The sequence below is a fragment of the Kogia breviceps genome, chromosome 6 (genome assembly GCF_026419965.1).
Source record: "Kogia breviceps isolate mKogBre1 chromosome 6, mKogBre1 haplotype 1, whole genome shotgun sequence".
Classification (NCBI taxonomy): Eukaryota; Metazoa; Chordata; class Mammalia; order Artiodactyla; family Physeteridae; genus Kogia; species Kogia breviceps.
Window position 1 is genome coordinate 27327978 of NC_081315.1, and position 23965 is coordinate 27351942.

The following is a 23965-nucleotide window of genomic DNA, read 5'->3' on the forward strand; positions in this document are numbered from 1 at the left end:
TGCATATATTAAAGAATTCTTGCATCCCTGGGATAAATTCCAGTTGATCATGGTGTATGATCCTTTTAATATATTGTTAGATTCTGTTTGCTAGTATTTTCTTGAGGATTTTTACATCTAAATTCATCAGAGATATTGGTCTGTAATTTTCGCTTTTTGTAGTATCTTTGTCTGGTTTTGGTATCAGGGTGATGGTGGCCTCGTAGAGTGAGTTTGAGAGTGTTCCTTCCTCTACAGTTTTTTGGAAGAGTTTGAGAAGGATGGGTGTTAGCTCTTCTCTAAATGTTTGATAGAATTCACCTGTGAAGCCATCTGGTCCTGGACTTTTGTTTGTTGGAAGATTTTTAATCACAGTTTCAATTTCATTACTTGTGATTGGTCTGTTCATATTTTCTATTTCTTCCTGGTTCAGTCTTGGAAGGTTATACCTTTCTAAGAATTTGTCCATTTCTTCCAGGTTGTCCATTTTATTGGCATAGAGTTGCTTGTAGTAGTCTCTTAGGATGCTTTGTATTTCTGTGGTGTCTGTTCTAACTTCTCCTTTTGCATTTCTAATTTTATTGATTTGAGTCCTCTCCCTCTTTTTCTTGATAGTCTGGCTAATGGTTTATCAATTTTGTTTATCTTCTCACAGAACCACCTTTTAGTTTTATTGATCTTCACTATTGTTTTCTTTGTTTCTATTTCATTTATTTCTGCTGTGATCTGTATGATTTCTTTCCTTCTACTCACTTTGCGTTTTGTTTGTTCTTCTTTCTCTAGTTTCTTTAGTTGTAAGTTTAGATTGTTTATTTGAAATTTTTCTTCTTTCTTGAGATAGGCTTGTATTGCTATAAACTTCCCTCTTAGAACTGCTTTTGCTGCATCCCATAGGCTTTGGATTGTAGTATTTTCATTGTCATTTGTCTCTAGGTATTTTTTTATTTCCTCTTTGATTTCTTCAGTGATCTCTTGGTCATGTAGTAATGTGTTGTTTAGCCTCCATGTGTTTGTATTTTTTACAGAAATTTTCCTGTAATTGATATCTAGTCTCATAGTGTTGTGGTTGGAAAAGATATTTGGTACGATTTCAATTTTCTTAAATTTACCAGTGCTTGATTTGTGACCGAGGATATGATCTAACCTTTGAAATGTTCCATGAGGACTTGAGAAGAAAGTGTAATATGCTGTTTTTAGATGGAATGTCAAATATCAATTAAATCTATCTGGTCTATTGTGTCATTTAAAGCTTGTGTTTCCTTATTAATTTTCTGTTTGGATGATCTGTCCATTGGTGTAAGTGAGGTGTTAGAGTCCCCCACTATTATTGTGTTACTGTCGATTTTCTCTTTTATAGCTGTTAGCAGTTGCCTTATGTATCAAGGTGCTCCTATGTTGGGTGCATATATATTTATAATTGTTATATCTTCTTCTTGGATTGATCCCTTGATCATTATGTAGTGTCCTTCCTTGTCTCTTGTAACATTCTTTAAAGTTTATTTTATCTGATATGAGTATTGCTACTCCAGCTTTCTTTTGATTTCCATTGGCATGGAATATCTTTTTCCATTCCCTCACTTTCAGTCTGTATGTGTCCCTAGGTCTGAAGTAGGTCTCTTGTAGACAGCATATATATGGGTCTTGTTTTTGTATCCATTCAGCAAGCCTTTGTCTTTTGGTTGGAGCATTTAATCCATTCATGCTTAAGGTAATTATCGATATGTATGTTCCTATTACCATGTTCTTAATTGTTATGGGTTTGTTTTTGTAGGTCCTTTTCTTCTCTTGTGTTTCCCACTTAGAGAAGTTCCTTTAGCATTTGTTGTAGAGCTGGTTTGGTGGTGCTGAATTCTCTTAGCTTTTGCTTGTCTGTAAAGCTTTTGATTTTTCTGTTGAATCTGAAGGAGATCCTTGCCATGTAGAGTAATCTGGATTGTAGCTTCTTCCCTTTCATCACTTTAAATGTATCGTGCCACTCCCTCTGGCTTGTAGAGTTTCTGCTGAGAAATCAGCTATTAACCTTAGGGGAGTTCCCTTGTATGTTATTTGTCATTTTTCCCTTGTTGCTTTCAATAATTTTTCTTTGTCTTTAATTTTTGTCAATTTGATTACTGTGTATCTTGGCATGTTTCTCCTTGGGTTTATCCTGCCTGGGACTCTCTGTGCTTCCTGGACTTGGGTGGCTATTTCCTTTCCCATGTTAGGGAAGTTTTCGACTATAATCTCTGCAGATATTTTCTCGGGTCCTTTCTCTCTCTCCTCCTTCTGGGACCCATATGATACGAATGTTGTTACATTTAATGTTGTCCCAGAAGTCTCTTAGGCTGTCTTCATTTTTTTCATTCTTTTTTCTTTATTCTCTTCCGCAGCAATGAATTCCACCATTCTGTCTTCCAGGTCACTTATCCATTCTTCTGCCTCAGTTATTCTGGTGTTGATTCGCTCTGGTGTATTTTTCATTTCAGTTATTGTATTGTTCATCTCTGTTTATTCTTTAATTCTTCTAGGTGTTTGTTTTTTAATTCTTCTAGGTCTTTGTGAAACATTTCTTGCATCTTCTTAATCTTTGCCTCCATTCTTTTTACAAGGTCCTGTATCATCTTCACTATCATTATTCTGAATTCTTTTTCTGGAAGGTTGCCCATCTCCACTTCATTTAGTTGTTTTTCTGGGGTTTTATCTTATTCCTCATCTGGTAGAAAGCCCTCTGCCTTTTCATCTTGAGTGTCTTTCTGTGATTGTGGCTTTTGTTCCACAGGCTGCAGAATTGTAGTTCTTCTTGCTTCTGTGTCTGCCCTCTGGTGGATGAGGCTATCTAAGAGGCTTGTGCAAATTTCCTGATGGGAGGGACTGGTGGTGGGTAGAGCTGGGTGTTGCTCTGGTGGGCAGAGCTCAGTAAAACTTTAATCCACTTGGCTGTTGATGGGTTGGGCTGGGTCCCCTCCCTGAGGCGACCCAACACTAGAGCCTACCTGGCTCTTTGGTGGGGCTAATGGAGGGCTCTCGGAGGGCTCACACCAAGGAGTACATCCCAGAACTTCTGCCGCCAGTGTCCTTGTCCTCATGGTGAGCCAGCCGCCCCCCGCCTCTGCAGGAGACCCTCCAACACTAGCAGGTAGGTCTGGTTCAGTCTCCCGTGGGCTCACTGCTCCTTCCCCTGGGTCCCGATGTGCACACTGCTTTGTGTGTGCCCTCCAAGAGTGGAGTCTCCGTTTCCCCAAACCCTGTCAAAGTCCTGCAATCAAATCCCACTAGCCTTCAAAGGTTGATTCTCTAGGAATTCCTCCTCCCGTTGCCGGACCCCTAGGTTGGGAAGCCTGATGTGAAGCTCAGAACCTTCACTCCAGTGGGTGGACTTCTGTGGTATAAGTGTTCTCCGGTTTGTGAGTCACCCACCCAGAGCTTATGGGATTTGATTTTATTGTGATTGTGCCCCTCCTATGGTCTCATTGTGGCTTCTCCTTTGTCTTTGAAATGGGGTAACTTTTTTGGTGAGTTCCAGTGTCTTCCTGTTGATGGTTGTTCAGCAGTTAGTTGTGATTCCAGTGCTCTCACAAGAGGGAGTCGAACTGTATTTTTAAAAACCCTCCCTGTCTTTGATGTTTTGTAGTTTCCCTACCAAGTTGTTTTTTGTTTTTAGTCCAGCTTCATTTACAGTGTGCCTCAATCTGTTGATTTGTGTCTTTGATCAATTCTGAAAAGTTCTCAGCCATAATATTCTGGTTTTGCCCTTCCTCTACTCTCCTGTAACTTTTAAGTGTGTTAGACCTTCTGATTCTGTTCTATTCTTTGTAACTGTCTTTCATGTTTGTATCTGTCTCAGCCTTTGTTACATTATGGCCAATTTCTTCAGATACGTCTTCCAGTTCATTAGCTCTCCACAGCTTTCAAAGGTATCTAATTGACTACTTAATACATTTGCATAGTCACCCTTCTGGTCTCAGGTTTGATTTGACAGTCAGCTCATAGAACACTACAGGTTTAACCCAACTGCTACTTAATTTAGCTTTGTAAAGCGTATGGGACAGAAGCACAGTGTAGCCCAGGCACGTTCGTGAAGAGGTCTTGCAGCTGCCACGCCCACCTCCACAGGGCCCCACGTAGTTGTCAGCGGGAGGGGGCCGCTTCAGCACAGAGATAGAACCTGGTCAGTTGTTCATTCAGTCCTAGTAACCCAGTGCCTCAGGGTCTGTATGTCAGGCTCATTCTTCTCAGGCTAGATGTAGTTCTTAAATTAGGGGATTTATAATACATAAACTTGACAGAAGAGTGCTGAATAAACATTTGCCCTCAGAGCATCATTGTCTCCTAAGGAGGCTTACACAAGGTGGTCAAATAGCCTTTTTTTGATAGTTGTTGTTTTGGGACTTTTTGCTTTGTTTCTGTTTGTTACTCCTTGTGAATTTTCCCCTACATTAAGTGAGTTCAGTGATAAAATAAAAACTGTTTTATGGGCTTCGCTGGTGGCGCAGTGCAACCACTGTTGAGAGTCCGCCTGCCGATGCAGGGGACACGGGTTCGTGCCCCGGTCCGGGAGGATCCCACGTGCTGCGGAGCGGCTGGGCCCGTGAGCCGTGGCCGCTGAGCCTGCGCGTCCGGAGCCTGTGCTCCGCAACAGGAGAGGCCACAGCGGTGAGAGGCCCGCATACCGCAAAAAAAACCAAACAAAAACAAAAACCTGTTTTATGTAGGATCTCTGTTTTGTTCTTTCAGAGTATCTAGTCAGTGATACTCTCTGGAATTATTTATATATATATATATATATATATATATATATATATATATATATACACACCAAACTGAATCCTAAATGTAAATAATATTTTCTAAATATGGTTTCATACATGCAACCCTACATGTAATTTATTTGTTACTTGGTTTTTCTTCCAGAAATACACAGGGACCCACTTCCATTCTTTTTGTTCTTGTTCTGTGCTGCACTATTCAGGAATTTGAGACTGGACATAGGAAGGGAGATCTTTCAACAGATGTAGTTGTTACACAGTTCAGTAGCCATTTAGATTGACTAAATTACAAGAATTAAATATAAATATGGTGTCATTTGTGAAAGTGATTTTAATTTGGGGGCTTTGGAGAAAACTTGATACTAGTGAAATGAGTAGGTGACATAATGAAAGTTCTTTTTCTTTGGCAGAGTCTTGCTGTTCAGATGCAAACTGGGTGTATTACAATATACAGTTGTCAGACCATTCACCACCATCGTTGCTTTGTAAGTGCACAGAACTTATGATTTATTTTTCAAAAATTCTCATGCTTTTACTTAGGTGGGACACCTGAGTAGAAAAGCATGTAAAGAGCGTTACTTGTTTAAAACACATCTAGTCTGATATAAAAACACAGTATATAGAAATCCTACTGTATTATAAATTAGGTGACCATGTATAGACAAGGAATCACCACAGGATTATTCTAAATAAAATTCTCTGGAGATTTCTGGAAAGCATTATCAAATACTCTTCTTCAAGTATTAATGTTCACATAGCTTTACAGAAACATCTAGTACGTGAAGTTAAAGTATACCACTATAGGTTCATTACATGCTTTTATTTTCTAAATGAGTACTGTATTCTAAAGAAAACATATTTTTCTTTTTAAAAAATTCTGTCAAGTCTTAGCACTTCAGGTAAAATGGGGTGTCATTATTAAGCTACCCTGGTAAAACTATTCCCTAAAAATTTAAGAACATCATATAGTTTAAAGCAGGTAGAGTGTGTATTTTATCTGCTAGCTATACTAGCATTTTGTCTGTTAACAGAGGAAGAATGGAAAGAAAGGTGAAAGAAGCATTCAGTTCTTTATTCTGCTTCTGTGCTAGCAATTCTTTAGTGACATCTGCCTTGGAATTAAAACTAATTCACTTATTTATGAAGGCATGCTTTATTTCTCTGTTTAGAAATCGGGTAATCAAGACAAGTTAATACTTAGATCTGGGTCATCATAAAAGTTGCCCCCAAGACAATTGGGGAGAAAAAATTAATAGTTGTAGTTATAGACCTGCGTTATATGTTTTTAACAATCTTTTTAAAATTAGGCAGCATCATTTTTTTGAATCTAATAATTACCCTTTCTAGTTCAATGTATGTGTCTTTTGGATTTCCTTCAAATTGGAGGAATAGTAATATGGTAACATTTCTAGAAAAATGTTTTTTTCTTTTAATTTTTGAACCACCTCTATGGCCCAAATCAAGTGACTATCTACAGGATCTTTGAAATAAACTGACTTCTAAATTTAAGTATTGTTGTCATTGCTGTATTTTAAAATTATTTTTGATTTAGTTATTTATAAAGTCTCATTTTAACCATTTTTTAGAATCTGTGAGCTGCTTGGTATATATGATGAAGGGAACTTCAGCTTTTCAAATGCTTGGACTTACTTGGTTATAATAAATAATATGTCACAGTTGGTAAGTAAATATTCATCTTAACTGTACTAAATTTAGATCTGTAACTCTAAATCTTTTTAGGGAAAGTCTCTTCTGGAATAAAGCTTAATTGTAACTTTAATATTGAATTTCATCTGTAGGAAGAACTTGAAACTTTAACATGTATCTTTATACATATATAAAGGTATAATATCTTTGTTGATTATCTGGTGACTTATACACTGACTCGATTATGTTTTTTCATTTGGTTCTGGTATTCATTGCATAGTTATATGGATATGTCATAAATAAAAGCACAATGCTCTCCTTTTAAAAAAAAAGCACATATCCTAGGCATATTCAGTAAGAAAAATGTTTTATTGGTATATGACAGTACAGGGTTTGAATAAAAATGGGAGAATAAAATTCTCTCATATATTTGGAATTGAAAATTGAGACTGCCAAGTATTTAAAAATGATGTTACAGAAACTGAAATGCTCCAAAGATATAACTATTGGATCCTTTCAACTTAAGAATGGGCATTTTATTGAAAATCTTTCATTAATGCTTTCAGCAGAATAATAGTTTAGGTGCAATGGCATGCATGTGTGGTATTAGAAATGTATAATAAAAATCAAATGCTTGTGTATTCAAAGCTTTTCCATACGTTCATATGCTCTGGAACCAGTAATTCCACTTCTGGGAATGCCTCAAGAAATGGCCAGAAGTACTTTTGCTTTCAGTGTTTGTATATAAAGCCTATTGTTTGTTAATTGCAAAAGCCTGGAAACGGTCCAACTAGTTAAATATACTATGTTCCTTCCATTGGCCAAAACATTAGGCAGTTATTTAATGAAATATATGGAAAAGGGCACTTTATGTGGAAAAAAAATCAGGCAACAAAATTTTATAGTTAGTTGATTATACCTAAAACCCACCTTATGTGTAGAAAGAAATGGTTGGATGATGGGACTATGAACAACTTAATACTTTACTGCTTTCATATTCTAAAATAATGTAAATGAGCATTTTATAATAGGGAAAAGTAAACTTTTAGGGAAATGTTGTTATGCAACACTATGCTAATTACAACTGATTTCTAAAAATAGTTAATGTCTTGAGCATTTATCTTTAAAAAGTAAATTCAGCTGGATTAACATACTGCCCTCAAGAAAAATGGCTTCCCTGATTCCTTTCCAATCTCATGGTCACAGTTTTATTGAAGTAGTACTTAATTAATGTGTTCACTTATAAATAATATGCATACAATTAGTAGTTAGTAAGCTCAGCCCTTATACAATGAACGGTAATTTGTGTATAAAAGCCATTTACGGGCTTCCCTGGTGGCGCAGTGGTTGAGACTCCGCCTGCCGATGCGGGGGACGCGGGTTCGTGTCCCAGTCCGGGAAGATCCCATGTGCCGCGGAGCGGCTGGGCCCGTGAGCCATGGCCGCTGAGCCTGCGCGTCCGGAGCCTGTGCTCTGCAACGGGAGAGGCCACAACAGTGAGAGGCCCCGCGTACCGCAAAAAAAAAAAAAAAAAAAAAAAAAAAAAAAAAGCCATTAACAAGCAGATAGATGTTTTTATTTTGGTTCAATGATAGCCTTTTCTTCCATTCATGGCAGTCACTTGTTCATTGTGTTCTTTGTGGGTTCCAGTAAGTGAACACTTAAAACCATTTTCAGGGAAGATGTTATACATCTCTTGAGAAATTTCACACTGTATATATTCATCCACAGTAAACTATAAAAGCTTGTTGTCAATCTAAAAATAGCAAAATAAAGCATAGAAAATTTTGCCTGGAACATTCTCTGTACCAGGTCTCTGTCTATAATTTTAATGTCAATATCTCTAATACCATATTTAGTTATTCTTATTTAAGAACTTTGTTTCTAGTTTGCCATGTATTGTCTCCTCCTGTTTTATAAAGTACTGAAGGAAGAACTGAGTCCAATCCAACCTGTTGGCAAATTTCTTTGTGTAAAGCTGGTGGTTTTTGTTTCTTTTTGGTAAGTGTTGCTTTCTCTTAAATGTTCTCATTTTCTAAAGGGCAATAAAAGTTTTAATACAGAAGATGAATTAAAATGTCTACTTAGCTTTCAGAAAGTTCATTCTTTTAGCCCTTCTTGGTTTTTCATAAAGAAATAATTAGATGGTCACTGTAACATTTATAAAAAGAAAACAGTTGAGACACTAAATGTCTCAACACTAAGGGAATCATTAAAAAAAATCATGGTCTCTTTATATAAGAGAATACAGTTTGGAAGATAAACATCATATAGAATATTTAATGTGAGGAAATGTTCATTAGTTAAAATATTGTTTAAAACAGAGGGCAGGGCTTCCCTGGTGGCGCAGTGGTTGAGAATCCGCCTGCCGATGCAGGAGACACGGGTTCGTGCCCCGGTTCGGGAAGATCCCACGTGCCGCGGAGCGGCTGGACCCGTGAGCCATGGCCGCTGAGCCTGTGCGTCCGGAGCCTGTGCTCCTCAACGGGAGAGGCCACAACAGTGAGAGGCCCGCATACCGCAAAAAAAAAAAAAAAAAAAAACAGAGGGCAAAACTATACATGATCCCACTTTAGTAAAGGCGTGGGTGATAGGGGCCTAGAAACAAACACACCAAATTTAACAATATACAAATAATACAGAAAGGGGGGAAAGAAAAATCCTTGAAATCCTACCACCCAGCATGAATGATTGACATTGTGGTCCCCATCATTTTATAAAATTCCACAGAAATACATACTATAAAAACTTGTAGAACTCAATGATATGTTTAGTGTATTGCAGTCATAGTTCTTCGTAAGTACAGTGAGGATGTAATTTTGTTGTTTGGGTTTTTTGTTTTCACCTCATATAGTATTCTGATATGTGGATAGAACTTTTTAACCAATCTCCTATTGACATTTAGGTTGTTCCTAATTTTTTTTTACCATTACAAACAATATTGAAGTGAATATTCTTCTATATAGATCTATGAAAGCTTATCTAACTATCTCATTTTAGCTGTTTAAATTTAACCTAGGGGCAGATCCCTAGATGTGCTTGAAATGCGCAGTATGACTCCCATCTTGGAGTCAGACCCCTTCTGAGTTTGTCTCTAGTTCCAGGACTTCAAACAAGACTGGTTTCAAAATGTTCTTTAAAATAATCTGAGTAATCAGTTGATACATGCATAAATAACATTTAAGTATCTGTTCTTTATTTCATTTTAAATTCCAGTTGTACAAGGTTTTAGGCATGGTCTATGTGCAGGAAGAACTTAAAAGCTAATTACTGTGCACACTTTCAAAACAAAGACTATAAACCACGTACTGAAGTTCTAAGAATACATAATCAAAATTCAGGTGATGAAACTACTAGAAGTAACTTTGTAAAACAAGTATATTTAATACACAGTGTCTTCAGGAATATGCTATAAAGGCAGGGTGGTGGTGGTCCACAGGTTGTGCCGGGGTTTAACTTTTTTAATGGCATATTTTTAAAGCAACTGCTCATTTTATGCTTGATATAGATTTGGCGTTTACCTTTTCCTAACATATAGGCAAGCAGTAGTTATTGCTTTGTTGGTAAAAGTTGGCGTTATTTCTGAAAAGCATACATGGGAATGGCAAACAGTAGAAGCTGTGGCCACAGGACTTCAGGTAAGTAATGCTCTCTCTGAATTCAATAGAACTTTACTATTTGTTAAGCATTTTTACATGTTATCTCCTCAACCTGACCACATGCAGGCTATGGAGCTACTGCTATCCTCACTTCACATGTGAGGAAATGGGGAACCCTAGAAAAATTGGGTCACAGTTACTAATTTGTAGTAGAACCAGGAACAGAACCTAGATTTTGTTATTCCTACTGTATTTCACTTTCTGCATTTCTCTAAGTCCTTGGACAGTGGAAGAGAATGCATTGTACTTGGCAAAGAAGTACTTGATTGAGGTAGTGCAAAATAGAGTTAAACTTTTGGCATTTTGTGTTGTTTTTTTTTTTTTGAAGAGGTCAAAAATCATTATTTTGGAAAATGAATACAGTCTTGTGGGAAAAAAACAGCTGTTGGTCCTTCAGTACTTTTGAAAAGAGAGAAAGATAGTGCTTTTCCTTTTTACCTGCGTCCAACATGGCTGATATTGTTGATATTGCTGTTGTAGGACTTTATCATCTGTATTGAGATGTTCCTTGCTGCTATCGCTCATCACTACACTTTCTCATATAAACCATATGTCCAAGAAGCAGAAGAGGGCTCATGCTTTGATTCCTTTCTTGCCATGTGGGATGTTTCAGATATTAGGGATGATATTTCTGAACAAGTAAGGCATGTTGGTAAGTACCAGCCATTTAATTCATTCCAATAGGCTATTGTAGTTCTCCTATCAGGTCTGTTTAAGAGGTGAGAAGACTGTGTGTAAAGCAGCGCCCCAGTAAGGCTCTCCAAATTGGGAGGGGGGAGGCGGGGAGCTTATTTTTAGCATGGCAGGCTTATAGTGGCAAAAATAACCAAACTTTTGGCTAACTCAGAAACCTTTATGTTACTTTAAAGGAAGGACAGTCATGGGACATACTAGGAAAAAGTTTTTTCCTGAGGATCAAGATCAAAATGAACACACAAGCTTGTTATCACCGTCATCACAAGATGCAATTTCTGTTGCCTCTTCTGTGCCACCTTCACCCATGGGTCTCTATCAAGGGTTTGGACACACTGTGACTCCCCAGACTACACCTACTACAGCTAATGTATCTGCTGACATGTGTAATGATACTACAGGAGAGAAAAAAGAACCTTCAGATAAGTCTGTGGCCTCCTGAACAGTGTGCAGAAGCTGTGCTACTCCCATGTTATTTCATTACCTGGTATCCCATTGCTCAGGATTTTGTGCTTGGGACAAGCCGTTAATGATGGAAAATTTCAACAAAATGGCGAAAACCAGGTACAACTACTGGATTCATACAACTAGGTTTTGTATATCACAAATAATCAGTCTAAATATCCTAGACTTAGACTTGACTTCTTAACACTATAGAGTATCACATACTCAAATGGTAGGAAATGACTACTAAACGTTCTTGACATTACAGTGCTCTATCAAGAGGAGGACGTTTAAAAAAAAACAGTGCTTTCTACCACTGCTGCATGAATATAATGCTCTGGAATTAGCAGAAAGTGTAATTCAGAAATATGAATTAGTGGAACTTAATCATAATCATGTGCCATATACGCTTACCTAACAATTATTTCTCTATTTCTCAACTGGATGTCTTTCAATAAATAAGAATTTATCATTTATTTTCTGTAACTTTTTATATCTCTCATTCTTTCAACATAGACCCTTAATGTTATAACGAAAAGTTCGTGATTAGAGGCACAGCAGAAAATAATTAAGTCCAAAAAATTAAAGGGCTGAAAATCATATACCTACAATGAAAGAGGCCTATATCTTACATTCCTACTAGGAGAAATATCTGACCTAATCTATTAATCTTAAAACAACTACTGTCTAAAAATCATATTTGCACCAATGTGAACAGATTAATAGGTTATCCAGGACTTTGAGATGAAAAGAATAAAGTGGATGGAAGAGTGGAAGAATAAACTTGTGATAGAAACAGAGTCTGCTTTTCCTCAGTGCTACTAAAGGTGTCAGCAAATGTAAATCTCAGCTGAGTAGTCTTAATTATTTATCAAACCACAGTCAGAAGACTTACAGATGCCAAATATTTGGGAGAAATTTATTACTTAGGATGGAGTTCCTCTTAATTGTTAATCACAGCCCATTGGGTCTACCATTTTACACTGAAAATAAATACAGAAAGGGCCAGAGCGGTATGTTGCAAATAGCAAGGATAAGTATCATTACTCAAAACCTATGCTTTATATATTTAAGCGCATACACACACACACACACACAAACATACATACTGGTTCACAGTAATCAGATACAAAGTTTTTATTCTGTCCCTTATTATAAACTAAACATTTCTATTGAAAATAAAGTTGGGCAGTATAATATTAGAGGCAAGGAGAAGAGGCAGTGTGAAGAGAAGGTACATCTTATTTTCTGTGTGGCTTTACCTACAGAGAGCACACAGTATATACAAGGCATGATAGTCTTCCTTATTAATCTCCCTATTTCAAGTCTTTAAAATCTGGACTAATTATTTTTTTCTTTCTGTGTATCCAAGTCAAAACTTTGAAAAATACCAGTTTAGGTTTAACTCTTCCTTGAACTTAATTTATCAGCTTTAAATATTTTCTTCGCCAAAGGTAGACCACGAAAAATGCTGCCTCCTAAGATTTTATTTTGTCCCTCTTTTACTCTTTTAATTACATTTAGTCTAGAGCTTAAATTCTTACTCAGGTTTGCATACCCAAAACACAAAAACTGAGAAGGAGGTTCAGAAGTATTTCACTATTTACAAGAAGCAAGCTTGGAATTTACAGGTAACCATAAACCCTCAGTCTAAAGTGGAAGCCAACTTTTCGAGGTATCCCTACTATAAGTTTGGATTTGAGAAAAATAGCCAAGATGCCTAAAAAATGAATATGAGACTCAAAATTCCTTATATTTATAGCTTTAGAGTACAAACTAACAGGTTTGGCAAAATTTAATCTATAGTAAGTAAAACCAAGCAATAAACAGTTTCCTAATTTGAAAAATTGACAGCCTTTTCCAGTAAGGAAGTCCGCAGCAATATTTTTGTAATAATGCTACTCTTTAATTTAGGATCTTTTAAATACACTTTATTAATGTCAATTTTTTAAAAAAATATTTGACCATTACAAGGACTTAAATCTTTGTACCTCCATTTTATGATTACAATCCCACTACTAATTCAGACTAGAACGGTGTACTTGCTGTGCTCCTTCCACCTCTTTTCATTAGAAAACTGCTCTTCATTGCTTTACCGTGATGCTGACGTTGCTTTTGTGGTGCTGGACGTTGAGTACAAGTTCATCTCCCATTTCCACCTGGATGGGATTAGCTAAAACCACTGCAGCTTGTTTCCAGTGGGAGGCTTCGCTGGAAGTATCCAACCTAATCTCATCGTCAAGGTACATATGATACCAAAAGGGAATGGCAGTCACTTGTCCAGATTTACAAATGCGTACCTATGACAATGAAGAAATCATGAAAACTTCATCAGAGTGAACAGCAGACTTGGAGAAGTCTTTGTCTTTTTAGCTTTAGATCCAAATTTTATAAAGGAATATATTTAATCACCCAATTCAAATTAACACCAACCTGTTTTATTCACCAATATTTACCCAAGCCCATGTTTGGATATTGTTCAGAAAATTTAAGTCTTCAAAGGAAGTGGCTAAAACTATTTTATGTATGTAAAGTAGTATATGGTTTAAGATAATTCTGAATATGACAAGAGTAGTCATTTTAAATTACCTTTACTTCTCTGTTAGAGGTGTTCAAATATGGTGTCATTAAGTCTAGTCTTAAGAGTTCCACGGGTTTGCTTAAAGGTATACAGGGCAGTGAGGACAGGTCCAAAAATACACGTATAGGTACCTAAAGAAAGTAAAAAATTTTCACTTTTACTCAATTCTTTTTCTCCAAGTCTCTTTAAGTTTCCTGCTTTGTACTTCTCTCAGTATGATACAGTGCTTTTGACATCTATTACCTCATTTAACTCCCACATCAACCTTAAGGCATAAGGACTTCCATGATTCCGTTTTACAGGAAGGATGAACAAACCAAGGTTTTAGGCTGGTTAAATAATTTTCTGTGATTTCAATTATCTATAGATTCTTCACTTGGATGAAAGCAAATTTTTACTTAACCAGGCAGCTCCCAAAAGTTTAAGCCAAGGATGTGCTTATGTGTGAAAGATGAACTAATAAGCAGATAGTACAGTAAGCCCCCTACGTATGATCAAGTTCTGTTCCAAGAGCACATATGTAAGTCCAACCAAGTTAGCCTAGGTACCCCACTAACACAATCAGCTATATAGCACTGTACTGTAATAGGTTTATAATACTTCTCACACAGATAATGCATAAAAAACAAGCACAAAAAATAAGGAGAACATTTTTAATCTTATAGTACAGTACCTTGAAAAAATGATCCAGTAATGTCTGGGTAGTAGCTCTTTTTTTTCTCATCATAGATGAAACAGCACTGGGTTGCATTTTGAACGGCTGCTGCAACCTTCGTGGTACCATTCTAAATTTCAGTCCTCTGCCTCAAAAACTAACAGTGCCCCCTCAGATAAAGAAGATACCCTTGCCATTTCCTGTACTGTGGATCTCTTTGGTTCTTTGGCCTCTTCTTCCTCTTGTCTCTCTCTGTCCTTTCTCTGGGTCGAAGAGAATTCAGGAAATTCCCGGGCAGCTACCATATCTGTACTCACTGCCTTGCCACTTTTACACCGTGAAGGTTGGCTCCAGCCTTGAACCGATGAGACCAGCCATGGCTGGCATTAAAAGATGCGCCCTCTGATTCTTCGCCGTGTTTCTTCTTCAAGTCTTCATAACGGCTTCTAACTCTCTCTTGCATCAGCATTAAGCTGAGCGGGACTCGACGCTGATGCTGATCCTGCCTCCATACACTGAGAAGTTTCTTCATCTCCTCCATCACTTTTCCACGCTTCACAGCAGACTTCACATGTTCCATGATCTTGTCCTTGTTCTTTAGAATCATGTTGATGGTTGAACGATTCACGTTATAAGAATGAGTGACGTCTACCATCTTTTCGCCTCACTCCACTCCAGTTTGAATTGTTTTCTCTTTTGTTTCCATCGTTATCGCTCGGTGCCTTCTTAGCAGTACCAGCTACATCACCACTGCTTTTACACTTGCTTCCAGACATCTGGGCTTGAAATAAAGATACTGTACCACTGTACTCTATACAGTACCGTAAAGTACACAAAAGCACAACCACCTGTAGAGGATGCACGCACGTGACAACGTACGCCAGACACACGAACTAACTTACATGACTGGACATGCGAACACATGTTCGCATCTTTATAAGTTCGCAACTTGAAGGTTCATATGTAGGGGACTTACTGTACAACATTAATTATTGAACTGTTTGAGCAAAAATGCCAAATTCAACCAAACAACTAACAGTGGATTTCATTTTGAAAATAGGTCATTTATCTAGAAGGCAGTGGTTCTCAAGTTTGACTGCAAATTAAAATCACCTAAGGAGCTTTGAAAACGTCCAACTGCTCGGGCCACACCTCAGATCCATCTGGACTTGGGATCCAGATACCAGTAGTTCTGAGAGTACAGTCAAGGTTGAGAACCACTGCTATAAACTAACTGTTCCATCAATTTCGGTAGCAATGGAAACTTCCTACTAGTAACTTTCAGCCTTCTCATTTGAAATAGAAAGGAAACTGTTTAAAAAGTGTTCTCTTTCCTTTGAATAAAGTATTAGAGAGCAACTGTTCATGGTGAGAAGGGACATGGGTATATCAACCCCTCCCTGGGCATCCTTGAAGGCATCCAACCTTTCCTCCCCATAAAAACAGCAATTCCATGCCATTTCCAGGACTCTTGCCCTATATCCCTATTTGTATCAGTCACCAGAAGAACAGCCCTAGATTCCTGTGTCACCTCCCATCACCTGCACTCTAATCCCCACACGGCTGTACCCGTCCCTCATAATCTGTCCTCACTTGTTTCTTAACCTAGCCTCCTGGCCACTCCTGTCATCTTTGCTAATTCCTTCTTAGATTTCCAACATAGAGCTCATAACTTGGTGAGTTCTATAGAGTTTAGTTCTCAGCCCTCTTCTCTCTCTTCTCATTCCCCAAGGCGATTGCATCCCATTATTCTGGCTTTCAATATCATCTACCAAATCTGACTGCCAAATTTACATCTCCAGGCTAGCTATTTCTCTGAATTCTTATCCATCTGCTTAATGACCCCATAAACATGTAAGCACAACCTGATCCTCCTGTTATTTTCCCCATATCAGTAAATGGCAACTATCCTTCCAGGCGCTTTCTCATACCCCATGTCCCATCTATCACAAAACCTACCTTCAAAATACATCAACAGTCTGACCACTTTGCACCACAACCACTGCTACCACTCTAAGTCACTACCACCTCTCTCCCGGATTACTGCAATAACCGTATGCCTCTGCCGGCTCTCCATGGTGGTCTACTCCCAATACAGCAGCCATAGCACGTCACACCTTATCACTCCTCTGGTCAATACCCTCCAGTTGTTTTTCACTCCTTTCAGAGTAAAAGCCAAAAACCTTTACCACAACCTCTACAGGAGGCTCTACAGGATCTGGCTCCTACTACTTTTCTCACTGCATCCTTCCTCCGACCTCCCTCATGGTTTCCTGCTGTTTCTGAATACTCCAATCATGCTCTTGCCTCAGGTCTTTGCACTTGTTGATCCTTTGACTTGTATATGGTTTGCTTCCTTATTTCTCTCTGGTCTCTGCTTAAATATCACTTATCCTTGAGTCCTTTCCTTAGGCATTACCTAAATAAACAGAATATCCCATCCCTCCAACTCCCATTCTCCTCTAGCCTTCTCACTTCTCACCATCTATCATACTAATCTTTCTACTCCTTGTTTATTGTCCATCTCTTGTCTCTTTATCATCAATTTGAATGTTAGCTCCACCATATGTGAAATATATCAACCATGAAACATAAGCTGTGAAGGAAAGGAGGATATGAGATGGGAGGCAGGGTGAAAAGATGGCAGGATTAAAATATAGATTCTGATGGAATCGAAGAATTGCTGATGTCAGGATCAGGAGAGAATAAGCTAGAAAGATAGGAGATGGTAGTATTTTGGGACCACACAAAGAAATAATTTAAACTTCTCTGTCTTCTGGTAAGTGTATTTTGTTTATTAAACTCTCCAAAAAAACTAAGAGTAAATAAACTCTAAGACCTTAGTCTGCTCTGAAAAAATCATTTACTCGACAAATTTATATTTGTTTAGCAAGTACTGTTCGCGGAAGATCTAACAAGGCACATTCAAGAGCTTACCATCGATAGCCGTTTGATAAAAGGTTTAGATATCACTCCTTTAATTCCGTACTCAACATGCCACTTCCCAAATTGCTGCTTTGGCTTACACAGAAGATTCCACCTATTTCCAACCCCACACCTCTTCCCTAGACATTCCATCCACTCCCACAGTTGTAACTCACAAATTTTATTTTGCTGCTCGTAGCTCTGCCAGCACTAAATCCTTGTTTCCCAAAGAGCAACTAACCCCTTCTCCTAGGCCCCTACATTCCTGCTTCTTGCGGTCCGACTGCCCAGACATTAACTGCTCATACCTATCACCTGCCAGCCTGAAGTCTCACTGTAATTAAGGGTTCATGTTTAGAACAGATGTCTCCTTCTGGAGGCTGCTTTTTTAGACAAGGAGCACACTTTTTCGTAAGACTAAACCCAGTACCCTATTTTCCATTTACAACAGGGGTTCCAAGCAAAATCTATAGACTTCTGTCAGTAGGAACAACAGAATTCCCTGGCTATACTAACCCCTAGGTTGATTTTTACCAGTAGTAAATTCCTTTGCTATAGAAAACTGATTACCATCCCAATCCAGCTAAACATAGTGACTATAAAACTACAGAGAGAGAAAAGGCAGACCGTGGGTGACAGCCCAGTGGTTGAACTTCTCTTCAAAACACTTACCTGAAACTGGTTAATAAAAGGTGCTATATTAAATCCAAGAGTTCGCTCTGTTCCCTGCACAGCGCTCTCCTCCACCAGTGTCTGCGATTCCACGAGCAACCCAAACATCAGCACGTACTGGGGAAAGATCTTACCTCCAGACTGTAGCAAACACCTAGAGGAAGGAAAAATGATTTAAAAAGCGTCCTGATTCTCCACATTCTGTGAGTATCAATAACTAAATCATGACTAAGTGGGGAGCTACAGATTGTATATAATCTAACACACTTTAGACTGGTAGCTGGCTGGTAGCTCAGAATGGCAGACCGCTTGAAAAGTAACCAGTCAGCTGGATGGATACAAGTTTTTACATTAAGGAAGAATCATCAATGGCTATTAAAACTAGTGGGTAAGGGGGACTTCCCTGATGGCACAGTGGATAGGACTCCACGCTCCCAATGCAGGGGGCCAGGGTTCGATCCCCGATCAGGGAACTAGATCCCACATGCATGCCACAACTAAGAGTTCACATGCCACAACTAAGGAGCCTGCATGCCACAACTAAGGAGCCCTGGAGCCACAACAAAGGAGCCTGCCTGCCACAACTAAGAAGCCCACGTGCTACAACTGAGGAGCTGGCAAGATGCAACTAAGGAGCCCGCCTGCTAAAAGCAAGACCCAGTGCAACCAAATAAATAAATAAGTGAAAAAATTTTTAAAAAAAATACTAGTGGGTGAGGGACTTCCCTGGTGGTCCAGTGGTTAGGACTCTGCACTTCCACTGCAGAGGGCACAGGTTCGATCCCTGATTGGGGAATTAAGATCCCACATGCTGCACAGCGCAGCCAAAAAAAAAAAGAACTAGTGGGTGAAAGTTTGATTAGGAAAAGGATACTTACATAGTCTCAAAGTATCACCCCCATAAATGACTTACTTATTACAAAGGGAAAATAGCAACTTATGGTGGAAAAACCTAATGGATACAACTTAAAGTAACATCTAAATTCACATCAACAATATGGGATAAAGCAACACCATGTGCCTTTGTGACAAAACTTCTGTGGTATTCCTCTGTAAAATGGGTAATCTGACTTGAGTAAGAAACATGAAAAACATTCCACAAAATAAAAGGCCTGCACTTTTCAAAACTGTGAATGTCATGAAAGACTGAGGACCTCTGGGCATATACCCAGAGAAAACCATTAATTCAAAAAGACACATGCACCCCAATGTTCACTGCAGCACTATTTACAAGAGCCAGGACATGGAAACCACCTAAATGCCCATCGACAAACGAAATGAATGGTTAAAGAAGATGTGGTACATATGTACAATGGAATATTACTCAGCTATAAAAAGGAACGAAATTGGGTCATTTGTAGATGGATGGACCTAGAGACTGTCATACAGAATGAAGCAAGTCAGAATGAGAAAAATGAATAGCGTATATTAACGCATACATGTGGAATCTAGAAAAATGGTACAGATGAACCGGTTTGCAAGGGAGAAACAGAGACACAGATGTAGAGAACAAACATATGGACACCAAGGGGGGGAAGCGGGCGGAGGCAATGAATTGGGAGATTGGGATTGACATGTATACACTAATATGTATAAAACAGATAACTAATAAGAACCTGGTGTATAAAAAAATAAAATTAAAAAAAAAAAAAAAAAAAGACTGAGGAACTGTTCCAGAATAAAGGAGACTAAAGAAACTAAATGCAATGTGCAGTCCTGGATTGAATTCTGGACCAGGAACAAAAAAGCTATAAAGGGTATTTACTCCAACAAATGGTGAGCTCTGAGTAAGATTTTTCCCTTAGATATCAGTACTGTGTCCATGTAGATTTCCTAATTTTGTTAAGTGTGTGATGACTATATAAATGAGTGTCCTTTTTCTTACCAAATACACACCAAGGTGTTTAGGGGTAAAAGAATACGATATCTGGAACTTACTCTAAAGTGTTCAGAGAGAACTAAAGCACATGTGGCAAAACAGTAACAATTTGTGAATCTGGGTGTAAGGTACATGTTTGGTTCTTTGTACTATTATTCTCTAACTTCTCTGTAAGCTTGAAATTTTTTCAAAATTAAAAAAACACTCTGAAAGGGGGAAAAAAGTGATTAAAAATCCAAACACTCTATTAAGAGTGAATAAAGGGTTAACAAAACCCTTTCTCCTCCTACAGTTGATCCTGGATTCACCTTCTGTTTCCCTGGAAATCCCAAAAAGGTGGAATGTCAGGTGTGTTATCAGCAACACTGCTTATGATTTTAAAAAAATTTAAATGCCTCTTAATAGGTAGATGCATCTGGATTGAGAGAACTGTAAACTATAAATGCCTGATGGGAAGCCACACCACCTCTGGGCTTCCCTGAGTGTGGGATGACTTGTAACCACGTGTTCCTATTGCTGGGACTTGGAAGCTATGCCCCCGGGGAGAAGTTCCTATGTGAGATGTAAGGCTCTTAAGCCAAGGCCGCTCCCACGCCCACATGCACAGGGCTGTTTCCACACACCTGAGCTGTGTGGGAGGCATGAGAGCGGTGGGTGGGTCACCTACTGCCATCACAGGAAATGGACGTGGAGGATACTCTAAGGCACTTTCATCGTTCGCCACATTTACAATCAAACGTTAAATCCCTCATTTTTACTGAACGTTCCAAGTCGGTTTCCACTTGAACTTCTAGGACAGGCTACTACAGACAGCTGGACTTTGTATTATCTATCGTACGTATCTTTCATAGTAAGCTTTCACTCTTAAATATTTCTAGTCAGTAAGGATCTATTTATAAAAATACAGGACTAAATGTTTGACCAATGCATATCTCAAAACATAGTTCCTGCAAGTTTCTAAAACTGTATGCCACGCAGTTTCCCTGAATAGATCATTGAAATCTTGACAAACTATAAAAACACCCCATTCCTCAAAACCACTTTGGCACTTCTGCTCTTAAGTTAGTTTCAAATTCTTCATTCTGCTTTTACTAAACTGATTATCTCAACCATTTAAAAATGTCTAAAACCAGAACAACCACTGAATTATAACAACAAGACATGGTAACAAAACGTAATACAGGTCCCTTGATTAGAACCTAGACTGGGGAGAAAAAAAAAAAAAGCAATAAAGAATATTACTGGGATAGCAGAGAAAATTTTAATACAGACTATCTACTAAATAATACTATTTTATCAATGTTAAGTTTCCTGAGTGTGATGTTATTGTGATATGCAGAGGAAAGCCTTTGTTCTCAGGAGATACATGCTAAATGTTAGAGGAAGGGGGGAGGTTATGAAGCCAACAACTGTTAAGTGGTTCAACAAATAAAACAGTAGCCTCGTGTTCACTGTTACTTTTCTTGCATTTTTTTCTTTAAGTTTGCAATTTTTCAAAATAAAAAGCTGACAGAAAAGTTTACAATAAGTACACAGGCTGCTCTTCCTAAAGACTAGCTAATAGGGAGCCAAATCATAACCAGGTCATTTCATGAGCAGAGAATCAGCAAAGAAAGTTAGAGATGATTCCTGAGTGTAATGGCATCAGTCTGACTTAGACAAGTCGTGATCCGAAACCAGGATAATCTCTCCTCACTAAATATAAGTACATGACCATTTAAGTTGTAGTAAGTCCTTGTATATATACAGGTTAGCCCCAAAGTGGACTCCACTCTGACTCCAATGCTTTATTCGTTTTCGTTATTCCTTTCCTACCAACTTTTTAGCATTTTAGGTGAAGTCTGGTAGAAACTGAATCTCCACAATTGGTAAAATTACACACCTAAACAAAAACCACACAGCTGTTATCAAACTTCCAATCTATGCCTTTACCAAACCAGATAAAATTTTAACATCTTCCTAAATAAGTGGAGAAACTTACCCATTTACCTCAAATGGATGTTTAATCCTGACAACCCATGTTATTACATTTTCTGAACTGAAGTTATCTGCTAATTGTGATCCATTTAAATGAAAACATCTAATTTTTCTTAAGATCACAAAGTCTCAAATGAGAGACTAGCCACAGAGCTTTATGTTGCTTGACTAATTCCCTCCACCCCCAATTAGCCACAAGAAGGTAGCTTTCTCTTAAATCAGCAAACAAAAAGCACATGGGTTAATAAAAGCCAAACTTCTAGCCATAAAGGGAGGGAGGGAGGGCAATACCATTAGGTCATTTGGGGGTAACCAGGAATCAGGCTAAACAAGATGTCAAAAATACACCTGCTGAACCCTGAAAAGTTAGAAAAGGCTGAATCAAGCACTAACAACCATGCCAGAGATAAATACTACACAAAAGCAAGTATGCAAATTATTTTAAATGGCCGTGTTCACACTATTTTAATCTAAAATCTTAACTCAAATTCTTCCTAACTCAATGTTACCCTTACTAACAAGAACGCTTCCTAGTCACGTGGAGATAAAACAGTAATCACCTTGCAACTCCACTTAGCTTTACTGACACTGAGGGGTTTGTTGTCACTGCAGCTGCCTGACTCCTCAATGGAATCCTCTGCAAAGGCAAGTAGTATCTCTGAACCATCTGTGCCTTCAGAAATTAAAAAAATATATATATATGTTCCAACTCAAAACTCTAACCATAAGTGGCAAAAATTCTGAAGAAACTCTTCGCTGTTTCCTTGTGATCCAACACAAAGTGTTTTTAAATGGGTTTAAATTAAAAAAAAAAAAAAAAAAGCTCACCAGGCTTTTAAACTTTCTCCTGTATTTTAATCTAGTATGACTGAATGAAAGTTAATAATGAACATTTTAAAACAACGTTAGCAAAGGTAACTGAATACTTAAGTTTGGGTAGTGGCTTATTTTTTCCTTGTCTTTTTTTTTTGGGAGGGTTGGTATCCAGTGAGACAGATGCCCTTTATCCTTATCCTAAATACAATCTATCCTCCCAACCCCTAAGTGCGTCCTCCGTGACCAGTCATGAGGCCTCCCCACTGTCAGCGGCTAAAGATAATAATAAAAGGCTTGGGTGGGAGTCGCTGCACACCTCTGGCCCCAGAAGCAAGGGAAGCTGACACCTCCAGGAGCACCTGGTAAGGGGCCTGTGCAGGAGCTTCGGCTGAAGGGCAGGGGCACTGGCTCTCCACTGTTACTCAGGAGCTGTTCTGCGGGATGGGGAGAATACTGGCTAAAACAGTGACCACGGGTGCTACTGGCGTTTAGTTCCCAGAGGTGCCAAGCATCCTGCAACACACAGAGGATAGTCCTACCTGAGAACTGACCCCACCCCACCCCCTAAAAAACCGTCCCACCCAAACTGCCAACAGGACCCCTTCCCTCTGCTGAGGAACACTGAAGGGGAACTGTAGGCAGCTTTACATAAGTTGTTTCCCACTAACATAACTCATCAGTCCATCAGTGGATGGACAAGCAAAATGTGACATATACATGCAATGGAAGATTATTCCACCTGAAAAAGGAAGGAAATTCTAACATATACAACATGGATGAACCTGAAGGACATTATGCTAAGTGAAATAAGAGCCTCACACACATACACGCACACACTAAGCCCACAAATACTGCATGATTCCAGTCATATGAGGTACGGGAGTCTAACTCATAGAAGCAGAGAGTAGAATGGTGGTTGCCAGGGCCTGGGGCGGGGGAGGGGGGGATGAAGAGTTATTGTTCAATGGGTATAAAGTTTCCGTTTTACAAGATGAAAAGAGTTCCGAGGATGGTTGGGGAAACGACTGCCCCACACTACGAAAGTATTTAATACCACTGAACTATCCACTTCAAGACGGGGTTAGGATGAAAAATTTTATGTGCATTTTACCACAATAAAAAAAATTAGAAAAAGACATATCAAAACTAAAAATAAATAAGCCATTAGGTGAATTGTACACCTTTCCAAGGTGATTCTACCAAATAAGTCAAACCTCATCTGTGTCAGAAATTCGTAGGGCTGAAATGCCTTCAAAGGCATCTAATCCAGTATCCCTCATTTTATAGATGAGG

The 23965-nt window shown here is 38.5% G+C and overlaps 2 protein-coding genes and 1 non-coding gene across 5 annotated transcripts in view; 2 read left to right on the plus strand and 1 right to left on the minus strand.

Moving 5' to 3' along the window:
- Positions 1 to 11643, plus strand: part of TMEM184C (transmembrane protein 184C) — a 28484-nt gene extending 16841 nt beyond the window's left edge. Inside the window, exons 5-10 of the mRNA XM_059066731.2 lie at positions 5135 to 5209; positions 6311 to 6404; positions 8260 to 8372; positions 9910 to 10009; positions 10511 to 10682; positions 10900 to 11643. Of these exons, the coding sequence (XP_058922714.1) occupies positions 5135 to 5209; positions 6311 to 6404; positions 8260 to 8372; positions 9910 to 10009; positions 10511 to 10682; positions 10900 to 11165 (820 nt within the window). The 3' untranslated portion in view covers positions 11166 to 11643. The remainder of the gene's footprint in view (positions 1 to 5134; positions 5210 to 6310; positions 6405 to 8259; positions 8373 to 9909; positions 10010 to 10510; positions 10683 to 10899) is intronic.
- Positions 11644 to 13051: 1408 nt separating this feature from the next.
- PRMT9 (protein arginine methyltransferase 9) overlaps positions 13052 to 23965 on the minus strand; it is a 29516-nt gene continuing 18602 nt past the window's right edge. For all 3 annotated transcript variants that reach the window (XM_059066725.2, XM_067035618.1, XM_067035619.1), the window contains 3 exons: positions 18001 to 18154; positions 13757 to 13879; positions 13052 to 13467 (listed from right to left, as the gene is read on the minus strand). In XM_059066725.2, the coding sequence (XP_058922708.1) occupies positions 13252 to 13467; positions 13757 to 13879; positions 18001 to 18154 (493 nt within the window). In that variant the 3' untranslated portion in view covers positions 13052 to 13251. The remainder of the gene's footprint in view (positions 13468 to 13756; positions 13880 to 18000; positions 18155 to 23965) is intronic.
- On the plus strand, positions 18724 to 18796 carry TRNAG-UCC (transfer RNA glycine (anticodon UCC)). The gene has a single exon. It is a non-coding gene; the product is annotated as a tRNA-Gly (tRNA).